Source organism: Cannabis sativa, chromosome 8 (genome assembly GCF_029168945.1).
Source record: "Cannabis sativa cultivar Pink pepper isolate KNU-18-1 chromosome 8, ASM2916894v1, whole genome shotgun sequence".
Taxonomy (NCBI): Eukaryota; Viridiplantae; Streptophyta; class Magnoliopsida; order Rosales; family Cannabaceae; genus Cannabis; species Cannabis sativa.
Genome location: NC_083608.1, coordinates 41,134,741 through 41,153,253, shown reverse-complemented (window position 1 = coordinate 41,153,253; position 18,513 = coordinate 41,134,741). Strand labels below are relative to the sequence as shown.

Here is an 18,513-nt window from a genome sequence, read left to right as displayed (position 1 = left end):
ACCATACCGAATTGAGAGCTTTCGGTGGTACCTTCAAATTTCAAAGCTAGCGCCAAAACCTAGAAGAATCATATGCAATCCGATTTCCTTTTTGAGCTTGTAACAACTTGTATGCACTACGCACAGAGTAGAAACCATGATGTTCCTTAGACCAGAAAAAACGATCATCAGCTACATTCAAACTCAATGGAATCGCCAAAATATGTTGTTGATCACGCTCGTTGTTTTACTGTTACATATACACAGGTGTATACAGTGGTCATCCAATTGATATTTAACTTGTGTGTCAAATTTGCAAAAAAAAAAAAAAATAAAGGGTTTCTGCCACCAAAAAAAGATAAGGGGTTAAGTGTATAAAAATTAAAACTTAAGGGGGTTTTCTACAAAAAAAATTAAAATAAAGGGGTTAAGTGTATAAAAATTAAAACATAAGAGAGTTTTGCCACAAAAAAAAAATAACGGGGTTAAGTGTATAAAAATTAAAACATAAGGGGATTTCGCCGCAAATTGCTCAAAAAAAAAGAGAGTTATGTGTATACAAATTGAAACTTAAAGGGATTTGACTGCAAGTTTCTCAAGTATCAAAGATCAAAGTATAAGGTACCAGTAGTGCTTAGTGTTACGTGCAGTCTATGATGGCACGTTACAAGCTAAGAGATGCCCACAATTTGGCCAAGTGGTGGTCAAGTGGTGGCGCATGTTGTGGTGCATGCAGGTGGCATGCTGATGCTTAGTCTGTATGTAGTGGTATTTTCGTAAATATCTTCAATATTGTCCGGAATGGGACGGGACTTGGTATTCACCATTTATTTGGGTCTACAAATAGAATGGTGCAATCGGTTTGGCGAAACTAGGTGATTTGGTATATGGTGCTTCCCATATGTCTACAGAGCAAAAATCATCTATGTTCCTGGTAGAAGGCTAAAAGCTCAGAATGCTCTTTAAGAGGGTACCCTGGTGTCAACTCTCCACCACCCCTTGCACCTTGGTGCTAAGTGAGCTACTACTAGCCAGTGGGGACTAGTAGGGCGGGCATATGAGGACCACGAGGGGACTCATATGTCTCCATGAGTTGGAGTACTCATGGACATTATCGGGCCGACTCGGTAGTGCGTCGAAGAATGCCGCCAGAGGTTCAATGGTACGTTTCCCTTGGCTTGCCGGTATGCCGCTTGCACGAGACGTAGCCTAGATCCTCCAAGAGACGTCGTGGTGCGCCTAGACCACGAGTCTCAACACGAGATGACACGGGTAGTCATTCGTGGGCTAGTTTGCATACGCGCACGGGACGGATGCACCATGTTGGAAAGGGACAGAGGTCTAACGTATGCAACTAGTTTGGTGGCTTGTCTTGAGGGCCTGCCAACATGCGTGGAGGCATGGCGCCTTGAGTATTGGTCCATGGACGTATGGGAGTCCTTGGGCGACGAGAGAGAGACTATTCGGACAGTATCGAATGGGGCATGATAGAGGCGTTGGCACGTTGGCTTGGTGTTGGCATCTTTCCACACATGCTACCTTGGTCACGAGTGACAAGGTGAGCGTCAGTGTTGGGATTTGTCTTACCATGGTGGGAACCTATGGATAGTGCGAGTATCTTGGCTAGAGAGCCTCGATGCATGAATGCACTCATGGATGCTTGCGAGCATGACTCGGCGGGAGTTGTTCGAGAGACGGAAGTGTGCACGAGGCACACGGCCGCGCAAAAAATGAGCCCATTGTTACTCGGATGGTTGGAAGGCTGACCTAGGCTTAGAGAAGTCAAGGTGCCGCACGGGTATTCCGCTGCCTAAAAAGGTGAGCCCGTGACAATTGGTATCAGAGCCAAGTTCATCTCAGTGGGAGGTGAACCTGGTTGGCCTATCCTAGAGAGGATGTAGGCGTGTGGACGGATCGAGATGGTTCGAATGTTGGAACAAGACGTCGTTGAGCCAGTTAGTCTTTTAAAGAAGATCAGTAGGCTGAGATGGAGTTAAGACTTGGTTGCTTCTCTTCATGGGAATACTGGACATCCTAAAGAGGAGACATGGATGGTTGCTTCGAGTCAAGTTCAGGGATGCTAGAAAGACAACTACCACATGCAACTGTAGAGGGGCGCAACAAAATGTTTGAAACTCGTTGGCATAGGACAAGGTTGAGGGGATAGTCCATGTTGTATGCTTGGTACACTAGGCCAAGTTTGCCTGAGTGACATTGTAAGCCGCAGGAGGCGCTTTTGTTGAAAAGGAAGCTTGCTGGCAGGATTGTGGAAGTAGTGCAGGGACCGTCAGATTCTTGTTAGTCACGACAGAGGTCGAGAGTTGATAACCGAGATGGTTCAGATGGGGACAGACATGGAATGCTTCAGTTGCTACATTGTGTGTCGAGAGGAACGCACATGGAGACCAAGGCAGGCAGAGGCCGCAATCGTCAGAGGATGGTTGTACTTGGAGGTGTTCGCATGCGAGTTTTATTTGATCCATATGGAAGCGCCGAGGCAGTTGAGTGGAAAGTGTTGGCTTGTTAAATCGCCATAGGGCGTAAGTCACACAAAGACATCGATAGAGATGCGGAGTTGTGGAATAAAGGCATCAAGAAAGCCAGCAGGGCTGAGAAGGGTACTAGAGTTTGCATGATGGCCAGAGGGCTACATCATTGGAACTTAGTATACCGTGGGAGCCAGAAGGACGTGATGCAAGTGTGAATCAGTTGGATGGTTGAGTGGGAAGTTAGTGCATGCATGTGGAAATTGACAGGAGTGCTAATGAGATAGTTGACTCGAGAGTTACATCCTGCGAGATGCACTTTTAGATGACATGGTTTGCATGAAGAGTTGGGGCGGTCAGGCATTTGCCTGTGGGCATGTTATCGAGGACGCCAACAGATGAAATGGGGGAGAGACCTTCACGGTTCACTCAACAAGACTAGTTATTCATTACAAGCATCGAGATGAGTATCATGGAGATTGATTGTTGTTCAGGATGTAAAGTCAAGAAGACTCAGGACACAGGCAGAGCCAGTTATCTAGAGTGAAAGTCTGCAGGACTCAGGTACTAAGATAACACCATGGCAATGTTGGCCTAAGGCAAAAGTCAGCAGGACTAGGGTACTAAGGCAACAATGAAATGTCGAGGGGCGAAGAGTCAGAATGATCGAGGCATTAGTTCAACATCTTCATCAAAGTGAAATGTGGAGTGGAGGAACCGTATGCGAGTATGCGGTTAGCTTGCGAGCTGTACCTTGAGAGGTATTCCTCTTAGAGAGAAGTTCTTCCCAAGTTGAAGTGGGGGAGCCCACTAATTCACGTGTTTGAAGAATCAGGGTACTTGTTCAGTTTTGGTGTGTGAATCCAGAGGGAAACACTACAACAGATGGTTTGTTCAGGGTGAAGACTTGCATGATTACTGCAAGCTGCAGATAGACAATATGCAAGGGCGTAGACTGAGATCAAGACTGAGCTAGTTTGCGGCATGTTATGGGCATGTTTTGTGTTTATGGGAACACTGGTGTTGTATGGGACACTGTAAGCCGAATGGTTCAGAGAACATATGCCGATGGGAGATAGCGGATTGGGATGACTTCAAGTCTTAAGAGTAAGACTGGGTGTCATCAAGTTCATCGAAAATTAGCGAGTCATCAGAGGATGCAGGGCTGATTTTGGGAGATAAACTTGTGACACAATTTTGGGAGCCGACACAAGCAGGTGCTCAGAAGAGCAAGTATGCAGTGGGTCAGTGGGACCTTTGCATGAAGCCGTGGATATGCGGTTGGGCCGGAGGGCCAATGTTGTGAACTTCGCGAAGAAATTGGGTGCAAGAGTGCACTTGGTGCTGCATTGGGTGCAGTTGGCTTGCGAGCCTCGTCCAGGTGGGACACACCAAACTTTATCCTGCGATGAGAGTGTCTTGCTCGATTGCCATCAGGAGGATGGTGCGCCATAGAGTTGGCGTGTGTAGTTTCTGAAGGGACTTGTCCAGAGGGACTTGGCTTCAGTGGAAGCGCGTTTTGTAGGTGCCGTTGGGAACAGTTGGTTTGCGAACCTCACCCCGAGGGGTGCACCATACTTAGTCCGTGTCAAAAGGAGTATGCATTGAACGATTGGCAAGTGAGCTGCAATCAGAGGAGGTGGTAGCTTCAGGGTCAGTGTTGCAAGGGCTACTTGGTTGACTGGAGGGACGCTGTGATGGACTCAGAGGAGTTCATGTTGGGGGAAGTATTCTAGTGCAGAGGCGCTACTCCATGGGTGGATCTGAATAGCGACAGTGGCACAAGGTCTTTGATCAAGTCCAAGAGTGGGCGTGCGAGATCATCACCAAGAGGGTGGTTCTACGGAGGTAGGGGGACAAGTGCAGACTTAGGATTTGGGAGAAGCTTGGGGTAAGCTTAGGAGTCGAGATCAGGAGGATTTGCCTGCGGTCCGTCGATGAGGGCATCGACATGTTGAAGTGGGGGAGAATGTTATGTGCAGTCTATGATGGCACGTTACAAGCTAAGAGATGCCCACAATTTGGCCAAGTGGTGGTCAAGTGGTGGCGCATGTTGTGGTGCATGCAGGTGGCATGCTGATGCTTAGTCTGTATGTAGTGGCATTTTCGTAAATATCTTCAATATTGTCCGGAATGGGACGGGACTTGGTATTCACCATTTATTTGGGTCTACAAATAGAATGGTGCAATCGGTTTGGCGAAACTAGGTGATTTGGTATATGGTGCTTCCCATATGTCTACAGAGCAAAAATCATCTATGTTCTTGGTAGAAGGCTAAAAGCTCAGAATGCTCTTTAAGGGGGTACCCTGGTGTCAGCTCTCCACCACCCCTTGCACCTTGGTGCTAAATGAGCTACTACTAGCCAGTGGGGACTAGTAGGGCGGGCATATGAGGACCACGAGGGGACTCATATGTCTCCATGAGTTGGAGTACTCATGGACATTATCGGGCCGACCCGGTAGTGCGTCGAAGAATGCCGCCAGAGGTTCAATGGTACGTTTCCCTTGGCTTGCCGGTATGCCGCTTGCACGAGACGTAGCCTAGATCCTCCAAGAGACGTCGTGGAGCGCCTAGACCACGAGTCTCAACACGAGATGACACGGGTAGTTATTCGTGGGCTAGTTTGCATACGCGCACGGGACGGATGCACCATGTTGGAAAGGGACAGAGGTCTAACGTATGCAACTAGTTTGGTGGCTTGTCTTGAGGGCCTGCCAACATGCGTGGAGGCATGGCGCCTTGAGGATTGGTCCATGGACGTATGGGAGTCCTTGGGCGACGAGAGAGAGACTATTCGGACAGTATCGAATGGGGCATGATAGAGGCGTTGGCACGTTGACTTGGTGTTGGCATCTTGCCACACATGCTACCTTGGTCACGAGTGACAAGGTGAGCGTCAGTGTTGGGATTTGTCTTACCATGGTGGGAACCTATGGATAGTGCGAGTATCTTGGCTAGAGAGCCTCGATGCATGAATGCACTCATGGATGCTTGCGAGCATGACTCGGCGGGAGTTGTTCGAGAGACGGAAGTGTGCACGAGGCACACGGCCTCGCGAAAAATGAGCCCATTGTTACTCGGATGGTTGGAAGGCTGACCTTGGCTTAGAGAAGTCAAGGTGCCGCACGGGTATTCCGCTGCCTAAAAAGGTGAGCCCGTGACACTTAGCACCACTTAAAAGTAACGCTTTATAATTAATTAACGATATTTTACAATAATTATTAAATTAAATTATATGAGATTTATATTTAATTACATTAATAGTGATGTGAGAAAGTGACACTTCCTTTCAGTATTTCTCAAGATGAAAGTGTTTAAGTTCTTTAAATAAGAAAAAAAAAATATCTAAAAAAAAAAAGAAATGAATAAGGTGAAATTAAGGAAACAACTATGAATGCCCATTCTAACTGACTTGGACAGTATTCTTGGCTTTGAGTCCATACATAGAAAATGGGCCTGGACGACGAGAAAAAGAAAAAAAAAAGGAGAATTAACACTTTACATAGAGGAAGAGATTGAATATGTCCGAAGCGTATTACACGAGTCTGCTTTTCCTTTCATATACAAAGTCTTTGTGCTTAGCCTACTTACTCAGTTTCTATATTGACATTTTTTTTTTGTTGAGCCGGTGGAACTTTAAGTCTCCTCTCCCTCTCCCACTCTTGTCGATCACCATGTTTCACAGGTTCGTCAACTCTAAAAATTCAACCTTGCCTAGAACTTTAATATTACTTTTAAAATAAAACCCTTCCCTATATATGGTCAATAACTCGTATGGTCCAACCTAGATTATGTCTAGAAAGAGTTACAGCTTCTCTAAATTTAATCATCCGTTGCTATTATTGTAAAATAAATAACGAGTAATGATAGCTTAATTACCATCATTGATTAAAAGTGTACAAAAATACCTTTTCCCTAAATAAAGAAGATTAGGCACGAGTTCATTATCAATTAGTTTAATTGTTTTTTTTTTTTTCTTCTTCTTCTTTTGGGTGGGAAAAGTGTCTAAATTCTGTTCTCATGCTAAGAAAATTTGACATCTTGTAAGTACTTTTTTTCTTTATGCAGAAAATAATTTTGGTGAGATTGAGCTTTCAAGGATGGGTGATTGAATTGAAATTAGAATTGAACAACCAAAGAAGAGCAAATTAAAGTAATTTAAAATAGTAAAGGAAGGGCATTTAGGTAAGTTCAAGTGGAACAGGCAGTTACTCTAGTTTGATTCTATGTCTTCATCTCATCAACTACTGTCTGTTGTTGGAGTCTTTATATGAGCTGTGATAAACTTTCTCATTTGATATCACTCTCCTACAGAGAGAAACAAAAGATTTAGAAATTTCGAGAGAGGAAGAAAATTAAGATGAGTGAATCAATGGCGGAGGCTTCGCCATTGTCACAGCAACCACCTCAGGCTCTTCTAGAGAGACTCAAGGACTATGGCCAGGAAGATGCATTTGCACTCTGGGATGAGCTTTCCCCTGAAGAACGTCTTCTCCTTGTTAAAGACATGGAAAGTCTAGATCTTTCTAGGATTGATCGGATCATACGGTGCTCGCTTCAATCTCATAGCTTACCGACGGCGGCGATTGAGCCGGTACCTGAGGGTAGCGTTTCGTCGGTGGAGGAGCGGCGGCCTGAGGACAAAGCAAGATGGTGGAAGATGGGTTTGAAAGCAATCTCAGAAGGGAAATTGGCTGTTTTGTTATTGTCAGGTGGGCAGGGAACTAGGCTTGGGAGTTCTGATCCAAAAGGTTGCTTCAACATTGGCCTTCCTTCTGGAAAATCTCTGTTTCAGCTTCAAGCTGAGAGGATTCTACGTGTCCAGAGATTAGCTGAACAATCCAAAAATGATTCGGCTTCCTCAACAACTGGTAATTCAGTGATAATACATTGGTATATTATGACAAGTCCATTCACAGATGAGGACACACGAAAGTTTTTCGAGTTTCATAAGTATTTTGGGCTTGAACCAGAACAAGTTACCTTCTTTCAACAAGGCACTATTCCTTGTATTTCAAAAGATGGTAGGTTTATAATGGAGAGTCCGTACAAAGTAGCGGAGGCCCCAGATGGGAATGGAGGAGTATACTCAGCTCTTAAATCGTCTAACTTAATGGAAGACATGTCCACCAAAGGAGTCAAGTACTTGGATTGCTATGGTGTCGATAATGCGCTGGTTCGCGTAGCTGACCCAACTTTCTTGGGCTATTTCATTGAGAAAGGTGTGGCAGCAGCTGCAAAAGTTGTACGTAAGGCTTACCCACAAGAGAAAGTCGGTGTCTTTGTACGTAGAGGTAAAGGAGGGCCTCTAACTGTGGTTGAATACAGTGAATTGGATTCTAATTTGGCTTCTGCTATCAACCAAGAAACAGGGCGCCTTCGTTTTTGTTGGAGCAACGTTTGTTTACACATGTTTACTCTTGATTTCCTCCACCAAGTGGCGAATGGCCTTGAGAAGGACAGTATTTATCATCTGGCTGAGAAGAAAGTCCCTTCAATTCATGGTCACACCACTGGTTATAAACTAGAGCAGTTCATCTTTGATGCATTCCCATATGCTCCCTCTACTGCCCTTTTCGAGGTACTCCGTGATGAAGAATTTGCGCCTGTGAAAAATGCAAATGGCTCGAGTTTTGACACTCCGGACAGTGCTAGGCTTCTTGTTCTCCGGCTTCATTCCCGTTGGGTGGTGGCTGCAGGTGGATTCTTGACACACTCCGTGCCTTTATATGCCACCGGTGTGGAGGTTTCCGCGCTGTGTTCATATGCAGGAGAGAACCTTGAAGCCATATGCCGTGGTAGAACCTTTCATGCCCCTTGTGAAATAACTTTCTAAATAGATAAGTCCATGCAATCTCTTGTCTGTGTCAACTCTGTTTTAACGCAAGTTAGGGTGAGTTAAGTTTGTTTATCTCATATATGTTCGGAGATGAAATAATTAGGATATGATTTACTGGTGTGTGAATATTGGTCTTGGGATATTTTGGGCATGATTCAATTCTAATAATATGTGATGTGCAATTTGATGCCTTCATAATTAATAAAGAGCCATACTTTTTTTTTAAAGAACTAAAGAATATAGAATTCTCTTTTCCTATGATAAAACTCAGCAAATATGATAAATCCTTTTGCTAATCATTATACATTTCTTTAAATGTATGTTAATAATCTAGTTTGGGGTTATCAGTGGCTTAAACGGTTGAGTTGATTAATTGCATTTAGTTATGATTTGGACCTTTATTGGTAGTAGCTGGAACATGTAACATTAACTGTGTTTTTTCTATGTATGTGCCAGTGTAATTTTCATGTATCATTGCATGCATTATATAGTATAATCATCATACATGTCTGCATAATTATTTCCTTTTTTTTACTCATACATCGTCAGTATTTTTTTTTTTTTTTTTGACAAAGTGATTAAAATCACTCATGAATTTACGACGCCCACGTCCGCCACCGGCGCTGGAACCTCCTCGAACCAGGATAGCTCATCGTCTAACCGCAGAGCATGCTTTGCCAACCATAGGCCGCTAAAATCTAAGAGCGAGCCCCATGGGACAAAACTGCCCCCGGAAATTTAGACAATAAAGCTATAACATCTTCTAACAACGCTCCCAACTCAATATAATACTGAAGTTCCACCTAAAAAAATATCAAAAAACAGAATAAAACTTTAATTAGAAAACTATTCAAACTGAATAGATTCAACCAACCACCAAGACTAAGCAACTAGATCTCCCTATAAAATACTAGAACTAGCCAAAGGGAGTACCCTTTGGCTAGTAACAACTAAATTATAGCAATATACTTCATAACATTCATAGGATCCCTATTCCTTACCTTTATCCTTTTAAAAACAAACATAAATAAAATTTTCCTTTTAATACCCATTATTCCTTAAATATTTATGCTTTGGGTTTTCTCTTGTCTTTCTATTTTAATATGTGGTTACGGAATTAGTGATTTAGAAAAAGCATAAAATTTCGATTACTCGTAATTACTGGTGTATTCAAGTCATACCAAGTACTTTACTGAAAGTTTAAAGCAAAAAAAAAAAAAACTACTCTGCTGAAAATAGTTGCCAAAGAATGGTAACATGTTACATCATTGTGCAGTCTGTTAGACTCAAAGAAGAACATGCCACGATTCATGTTTGTTATCATATGGCCTAGCATATCCAAATTGAATTTTTTTCATTTTTTTTTCCTTTTCTTTTTGAGATCAGATCTAGATTGAGACTCTCCTGATCCATCTCACCTTTATTAATGTCATCTATTATGTGGAAATTAAGTGTCTCTTTCTGACTGTGATTAGTGATTACTCAAGGTGGATTTTATACTAAAATAGACTAAGTAGTTGAGTTTTGTTAAATGGGGATATGATTATGACTAAGTGAATGTGACTATGTAACAGATTCAATAGCTTCAACAAAAGGTAGGGAGTACAGTTTTTCTTATTTCTTCTAAAACCACTATTTCCAATTAGACAGATAAACTTTCATCTCTTTTGGATAATAAATAATGTTAAAAGGACTAGGAGATAAAAGATATAACTTGCAGTGAATAGTGCTAAAGCTAAGCACTCTTTTATCTCACTAAACTTCCCAAATATAACGTGTGAAAATGAATGTTAGTACTCTCCCTCAAAATGGTAGCGAGCTATTTGAAATTCATTGCTAGTTATGAACGGGGCAGGTGAAGTGTTACACTCAGAAACAGTGTTAAGAACATTGACTCTAAGACAACTGGGAAACGTAATAAACTCTTATACACAAGTAGCTGGAATCCATATTTTATTAGGTTGAGGACTTGGGTTTGGGGCCCTGTCTACTCTTGAAAGTAAATTCAAAGATAGTTGATCCAGCAAATGTACACGTACTGGAGGAAGTTATTGGGGTTTTGACCCTTGCAGTGGCAGTAGATATTGAATCTGTGATTGCTATCATAATTTTGACAACCGTGGAGTTCCCCAAATAGGATATTGAAATAGACAGTCATTGGTTTAGTTGATTCGAGATGTTGTGGTTGTAGTTGGTTGAACTCATTATTATTACAACATAGGAGTAACCCAAACCGGACATTGTGTAATGTGTGTGAGAGAGATTGAAGAGGAAAAAATGGAGAGAGAGAGAGAGAGAGAGAGAGAGAGAGAGAGAGAGAGAGAGAGAGAGAGAGAGAGAGAGTGAGTGAGTATGAGACCGATGTATAGTACTAGTAGTGCGATCATATTCACTGTTATTGATTCTTGGGTTCTTTAGCTCTTTTCATTTTGTGGGGAGACATTGCCTAGTTTTAACTTATTTCAATTAGGGTAGGATTTTTTTGGTTCCAATGGGAACGTATTACGTTCATACATCAATTATCAGTTTATCAGAAGGTTTTAATAATTATGTCTACACATATCAAACTAAGTTCGAATTACATTAAATTTTAATTTTAGTACATAAAACACAGCCACATAATGGGATGCTTTCCTTCTAAATCGAAAATCATGTAAGTTCAAGTAACATATGATTTGTTGCTCATAGCATAGTGAAAAGAAAAGGTCCAAAGAGCTCCTTCAAAGCACTAGGCAGGCACTATGCCTAGTATATTATTCATTAATTATTATTGTGTATCAAAATCTACTACAGTATACAGGAAAGAGGAAATCAACCTCTTCACTCCAAAGATATACAAGGTAAAAAAAATATAGGAAAAGAAAGTTATCTTCGTAATCCAAAGTTTGAATGGGAAAATGTAGAGATAAACAAGTGCACCTTGCAGAAGGGGATGATGGGCGTGCTGTCTTTTTAGTTATATTTCATTTGGACCATGGTTTCAAAATAGACAAGACAATGATGATAGCAATAACCAGAAGCAATATAATGGCAATTATCATGCATTTTCTTGACCTCTTCTGTAAGCTCTTAGCTGTTTGTAGAGCTTCTGTACCTGACCTTACATGGTCCACTGCGTTTGTGACCTGTGTACATCACGTTGAAACTCAATATACCATTGAAAAATGCTAATCATTATATAATCCAAAGATCAAAAAGAAAATTAAAAAGTTTTCTAGATTTTATGATGCATATAAGTTAGTCTACAAGTAACTAAAGTAGATAAATTCAATTAAAGAAAAGTGTATCAATAAAGCTTGGTAAATTCAGTGACAATACTGATACATAGTGCACGACTGCATTCTCATGAAAATTCATACTGGAAGCACTTGGGCTAGTCTCAGTGTTATGGGCCTACACATTTTTGGTCCTAAACTCAAAACAACTAGCCCACTGAAGACAGTGGCACTGCCAGCCCAATCAATTGCTGAAAAACCCTCTATAAAAAAGTGGTGCAACACTATTTATCCTCATGAGTAAATTATGAATGATACATAATATCTGCACCAAACACAAAAAAATTACACACAGTGACATGATTGTGCGTGATGTTTTGGTGCATGATTTCGGTGTACATAATATTACGTAAAGAAAGAGTAACAGTTTTTTAAAACAATTACATTACTATTTTTTTTTTTAAAAAAAAAAGTGTTACATCACCGTGTCATGTTTTGATGTATATTTTGGATGCAAACATGTAAAACTTAAAGCACGGGCTTGACGCTTGGTTGTGAGGAACGTTTGGACTGAAGCTAATGCCATCACTATATGGGTAGGAATAAGTAGAAAAATTGTCTTCTTGTAAAAAAGACAGGTTATTTGCATAGGTCTTCAACTTAACCCGAATAATTGAGTGAGCTTTAAACCTAACATCTACTCTGATAAGGGGTTAAAAGGTGAGCTTTCCTTACTCTCTAGCCCAAAACAGCGAAAAAACTTAAATGCCAACAAACACGAGTATAAGTATGTACATGGTACTAAGTTTCATTTTTTCAAAAAAAAACTTTCGGGTGAGTTAACATTTTGGGAATTTTAATTTCTTTCTAATTGGGATGAAAGGAAAAGAAAGTCATTTACGTGCATAATCATGGGCAAACAACATTACATTGTGTGCTTAACTCATGTCTTTATGTACATATACGCAAACATATATGGTTGAAACCCAAAATATAGTTATCCTTCACTTCATGACTTTTTGAGGATAATTGTGAGATATTTCCAAATCTACAAGACACACCATCACCCAACCCATAAACCAAACTTCACAAAAGAAAGGGTGAAACGGTAGCCAAGTAATCACACATGACACTTCTAATAGAGGTAAATAAAAAGCCTATCGTTTGCCAACTAAATCCCCTGTAACTTTGTTACTGCTAAATATGGTCAAAGGACAAACACTCAAGTACCCTTATCATTCTTCCATGGTCGGAGGACCCCTACGACTGTAATAGCTATTATTACTAAGAGAATGATAATGACAATGCACATCAATTTTCAAGACTTTTTCTGGAGTTTCTTAGCATTTTTAAGTGCACTGTTCCCTCTTTGGAGATGATCAACTGCGTTTCTAACCTGGATAACATCCCCATCAACACACATTCACGCAACACACGCAAACCCCCACATGCTAATCACACATATAAGCAAACCTGATTCTCGATGTTATCGATATCCGCTCCTTGAGCTTCAACTAGGACTGCCATGTCAATGTAGACCTGAAGAATGGGGAGAAATTAAGTTGTGACAGCTTACTTTCAACAGTTAGTTAGTTCTAAAATTAAACCTTTTATTTCATGGTAAGCAAGTTGTACCTGGTGCAAATCAAGAAGCTTTCTCTCTATTTCTTTCACTGTGTGATGCCTCTCCTGAATTTCTTCTAAAGTGTTTAGCACCTACAGAAAAAATGACATTGGCGAGTCAGAGAAAGTTCCAAATTTTAGTAAAAAATTGATGTTTCAAAGAATAACAGAACCTGTCCTCGTCCTGATTCTTGAATTGCCTTCTGAAATATTTCCTCGCTGTTTCCAGTTTCTATGAGGTTGTCAATTGTCTAATAAAGATACTAAAATTGTTACTACAATAACATTCAAGTTTAAATTTAAATTCTCATTAGGATTTTGGCTCACCTCTTCATCTGGTCTGGTACCTGTAACTGAACAATCACAATCACACAAAAAGAAAAACAGCGTGATTAGTACAAATATGATCAAACCATGACAGAATTCAACTATTTTTACAGATTCATTAACTAGTCATATGAATCTACAATTTCAGGGGCTGTAATTTGTAGATTGAGACATTCAAACCTGTCATAACCCTTCTCTCCACAACCTCACGATATTCATCTTGTATTCTTTGTCTGAGGGTCTGAAAAATAATTCACTACTAAGAATAAAGTGGAAACCAAGTCATCATAGCATAAGTATAGATATACCTGAAACTCAGACATTATATCCCTGAACTTTTTTGTCAAAGCACTGCCATCCAAAAACTATTATACATTAGCCAAACTTGTCCTAAAACAAAATAGCTTAATGATAAATTGTTGAGAATATTAAAAATTTCACTGTTTCTGAACTTTGTCATATTCATCCTTGCTCTGTCAACACCTGTTCCTTTCTCACATCCAGGCTTCTGTCTATTAAATAAGTTCTGGAGAAAAAATAGAGCATCATTTAAAACATAACAATAGGCTAACTATTCTTGAACCAAACCAAGAATGAGAGATTTACATCTTTGTTTATCAACTCTAGTTTTCCTTTCACATTGCGCGCGATCTGTAACACTTCATCAATTTCTTTCTCCATACGCTTTTTAATTGCTGAGACATGGGAGTCATTGAACAAATTAGCAACCAAAACTCAATTGACAAAATGTTCTGAAACAGAACAAAATTGATAGATTTCTGAATGATAGAAATAGATTTGTTAGGTAATTGAAACTATAATCAGTTCTTAAAGGAATAACATGCTCAAAAACATAGAAGGAATGCATGTCCACCTAAGTACAAGTTGACATAATGCAACTTGTCTGAAACAGCAATGTGATGTGATTTCAATTTATGCTTACTTTTAAACCTATAGTTAATTACCTTTCATTGCAGATGCTTTCGTCACAGATTTTGAGTCCTCATTAGCATCCTGTAGAAAACATGAAGACCCTCTTTGGTTTAATCTGAAGTTTTAACTGATGTCAACTATCTAAGACAATAATTTTAAGGGCATTTTTTTTCCTTTCAAGGGCAATATAATTTTGGACTCCTGCCTTGAATTAGATCAATATGTTACTATGGCCATAAACAGTATGGAGAATTCCTATGTTGAATGCTAATTAGTTAACTATGATCATATATGATGCTTTACTCAAATTCCAAGATAATTAGGAATGTGGAAATCACTACTCATAAAGAGACAACCATATACTTTAAAAGATCACCCCAAAACTAACTGTATTTTGTAAAAATGTCAATCTTAACCATACAACCTTTGATAAAAATTTGCTGACCTTAAGCTTCTTAAGCAGCTCAGAGAGCTTGTCCACTAATTTCTCAACCTCTTGTATCTACAATCACAGAAACAAATTTAAGGATCTGCTTGTGTAACAAAAAGGAAAGGAAATTTATTAGAAAGCTCAATGTTACACAGACATAAATATGTAGTTTAGCTCTTTCACAGAACCATGTCCCACAATTTATTTTACGTAAGTTTTTTTTTCAATAATGAGAAAAATAGCTGAACAAAACGATATGAACAGGGTTGTTAAAAAAAACGATATGAATAGGAGCAAGAAAGACCTGTTTATTGAAAGTCTCCATTCCAATATCAGCATTGTTCCGTTGAACTTGCCTCCCCATTTCTATATCATTTTCTCCAGAAGGCTGGCCTTTGGCATCAGAAACGAAGGAATCCTAAAGCAAAGCAAAATTACAAAAAAAAAAAAAAATAAAAAAAAACATAACAATTTAGCTGAAAAATTACAATCACACTTTTCATCCAATAAGAAGGCCACTAGAAAGTAAAAACCAACATTATGCAGCTTATCAAAACTAAATTAATTTCAGGTGAACTAATTAGAATACATTCCCCTTCTAAAAAAAGAAAGAAGAAAGAGAATTCATTGATTTGAACATTGTTACATACAAAAGATGAGCATAAACTTGCAAAGCAGAATCAGTTTAGCTGCCAAATTTCTTTTTACAGAACTATATATGCTTCAGTTTAAAATGTTTTGTGGGACCAAAGAATATCCATGATACGATTCTTCTCAGTGTGTCAGTTATATTAAATTTGGTCTAAAATGTCAGAAACCCCAACACTGAAACTTACACGGACCATCATAAGAACTTTAACTCCATCTGATATCTCGAGTCATTAAATTAAAATTTTAACAGTTCCAGCCAAAAAAAAAATTAAAACTTTAATCTCATATCAGAAGTGGGGGTTCCAGTAAAGGCTCAATTTTTCACATACAAATCATCAGAATTCATGGTCACAGTCAAAGCAGAAACCCCAGTTAAAAATATAACCCACCACCCAATTGTGACGGAGGACAAGTTCAAATATAGGAAATAATTAAGTTTTCCCAAGAGACTGAATTTTGTACATGATGAGCACTTAAATTCAAATTACCATAGAAAAACACATGTAAAGGAGATTGAATTGAAACCAAAATTACCGTAAGGAGATCGTTCATGTTGCAGTGATGGTAAGAACAAAGAAAAGAAACCCAAAAAGAGAGTCAATTATTAAAACTGTAAGATTTTACGGATTGTATTATATGATAATATGTTTGTTAATTTTGATTAAGAATAGTAATAGAGAGCAGAGTGTGTTGTTTTAGACTTTTAGTTGGCCGGCGAAATGGCCTAAAGCCGAAACGACAGATAGACAGCCCACGTAGTTGTACATTCTACAATGGCCGTTAGGCACGAATTAAACACAAAGTTTATTACTTATTAATTTTTTTTTTTTTTTTTGAATTTTCTTCTCTTATCTCTCTGGTTTTTTGTTTTGATTAGTCAAATATTCTCTTCCGTTATTCCGTTACGTCTTAGGTAAGTTACATAATGACACTTTCTTCGTATTTTATTTTCTATGTTCAAAATAATAATTTGTTCCCTAGCAAAAGAAAAATTGACATTGTTCTTTTTTTTTTTTAAATAAATTGAAATTTGTTCAAAAGCAATGTTTTATGGGGTAAGTTGAAAAATGCCTCTTTTATTAATCAATTAACCAAATTTGCCTCTAATTTTATATTTATTTGAAACATACCTCTTTTTATATGTATTGTACCCAAAATACCTGACATAAGAGAGTCACATGGAGAGTATCTTGAAGTGACAGGGGCAAAATTGGTACAATGTTTAAAAAAAGAGGTAAAAATGATAGATTTTTAAAAAAAGATAAAAATAAAAGAGAACAATATAAAAAAAGTATAGAGTGTAATTTCCTCATGTTTTATTTTACTTTTCTTGTTCAGTTTAGGATTGGGTCAATTTTCATGTATTATTAACTTATATTATAAGAGGGGGAAAAGTTTTTTTTTTTTTTTTTTTTGAGAAAAATAAGAGGGGAAAAAGTTGAGGAATACCTTTTTTTAGCATTTATTAATTAAAAATATCTTCATATTATATTTCATTAACTTAAGGGGTATAATGGGACATCATAAAGTGGGTATATTTTAAAGAATATAGAAATAAAGGTAAAAATTAAAACAAATAAAGTAAAGTAGGTCTACAATGTAATTTCCTCTATAATAAGGGATATTTTTTAAAATATTATTTTTTATTTATAATTTTATGACTTAAAATTTTTAAGAAACTTTTTCATTTTTACACTTCAAAACAGTTTTTTTTTTTTTTTTTTTTTTTGCATTTTTACGGAATTGTACATAGAAACTCCTATTGCAACTAGCGCTGCAACCTAAATTGCAACAAAAAATCGTATGAAAATCCCTATTGCAACTAGCGCTGCAACCACATTAGAAACCCAAACCGTAAATTTAAAAAAAAAAAAAAAGTTTAAAAAATAGTATATGGGGTAATTTTCCAATTTTTAATTACAAATATACACTTATAAAGTTTTAAAATTATATAAATACACTTTGCTCACTAAAAAATAAAAAATAAAACAACTAAAAATAACGAGAAATCAAACTCACGACAATTATAAATCAACTATAAATAAACTATAAAACAACTTAAAACAATCAGAAAAAAAAATCTCATAATAAGTAAAATACAACTATAAATAAATTATATAAAAGAACAATTTATTATTTTGACTGCAGAGAAATTTTTTTAAATAAGAAAATTTCAATAAATAAAAATAAATTTTTTCTATGTTAATGTATTTTTGTAATTTTTATAAATTTTTGATCTATTATATAAATTAATTTTATAATAATTATTTGATCAAAGCTCAAATGTAAGGACGTCAAGCTAGCGAATTTCAATTATTACTTTCATTATTAGAATAAATACTCGTTTGCAATCTTGTATTTTCTCAAAATACATATACACGACTTTAACTATTACAAAAATGGTTTTTTATGATGTTTTTAAATAGTCGTTTAAAATATTCCTGTCGGTTTCTATAACCGTCGCCTATACGACCATCGTAAAATGGGAAAAATAGGCGACGGTTATAAACTGTCGCTAATGTTGACTTCCTGACAGTTTAAAACTGTCGCCTATACCATGTTATTGGCGACGGTTTTAAACCGTTGGGAATGTAAAAACAAAAAGAAAAAAAATACAAAATTTTTTGCCGTTAATGGCAAAAAAATTTGTATTTTCTCCCATTTTTTTCCCGCATTAGTTTTATAATTTTACTTAAATTAAAATAATACAACTAATTAATTTTATTACAATAACAACTAACTTTAAAACATATTAAATTTATACAATAACAAAATAAATATATATAATAAATAAAATATATATAAATAAATGTATTTATATCGAGCTCGGAGAGAGAGAAAGAGAGAGAGGGAGACGGACGGGAGGTGGTGGTGATCCGACGTATGAGACGGAGATGAGAGGGACACCAACGGGAGGTGGTGGTGGTCCGACGTATTCTACGGAGAGGAGAGGGAGACCGACGGGAGGAGGGGTGGGTGGAGATCGATGGACAAGAGAGACGAGAAGAAAAGGAGATCGAGAGAGGGAG

At 38.0% G+C, this 18,513-nt stretch overlaps 2 protein-coding genes across 2 annotated transcripts; one reads left to right on the top strand and one right to left on the bottom strand.

The window, feature by feature from the left end:
- Positions 1-5,915: 5,915 nt before the first annotated feature.
- LOC115699407 (UDP-N-acetylglucosamine diphosphorylase 2) lies at positions 5,916-8,532 on the top strand. Its single transcript, XM_030626798.2, has 3 exons — positions 5,916-6,151; positions 6,535-6,651; positions 6,781-8,532. Exon 3 carries the CDS (start codon positions 6,827-6,829, stop codon positions 8,300-8,302), a length of 1,476 nt encoding a protein of 491 aa, XP_030482658.1. The 5' UTR covers positions 5,916-6,151; positions 6,535-6,651; positions 6,781-6,826; the 3' UTR covers positions 8,303-8,532.
- A 2,489-nt stretch (positions 8,533-11,021) lies between these two features.
- On the bottom strand, positions 11,022-16,329 carry LOC115701240 (syntaxin-132). The gene is made up of 13 exons (XM_030628988.2): positions 16,019-16,329; positions 15,138-15,251; positions 14,849-14,905; positions 14,436-14,484; positions 14,077-14,165; positions 13,923-13,996; positions 13,779-13,821; positions 13,651-13,711; positions 13,471-13,496; positions 13,317-13,394; positions 13,156-13,236; positions 12,994-13,059; positions 11,022-11,430 (listed from the first exon to the last, which is right to left on the bottom strand). Exons 1-13 carry the CDS (start codon positions 16,034-16,036, stop codon positions 11,269-11,271), a joined length of 918 nt encoding a protein of 305 aa, XP_030484848.1. The 5' UTR covers positions 16,037-16,329; the 3' UTR covers positions 11,022-11,268.
- Positions 16,330-18,513: the final 2,184 nt, after the last annotated feature.

Excerpts from the sequence above, each read along its gene's own strand:
- LOC115699407 (XM_030626798.2), top strand. The coding sequence starts at position 6,827 with ATGAGTGAATCAATGGCGGAGGCTTCGCCATTGTCACAGCAACCACCT.
- LOC115701240 (XM_030628988.2), bottom strand. Across the intron at positions 13,712-13,778 it reads ATATAATGTCTGAGTTTCAG|ACCCTCAGACAAAGAATACA; the intron begins GTATATCTATAC and ends ATTATTTTTCAG. Across the intron at positions 13,395-13,470 it reads GTACCAGACCAGATGAAGAG|ACAATTGACAACCTCATAGA; the intron begins GTGAGCCAAAAT and ends TATCTTTATTAG.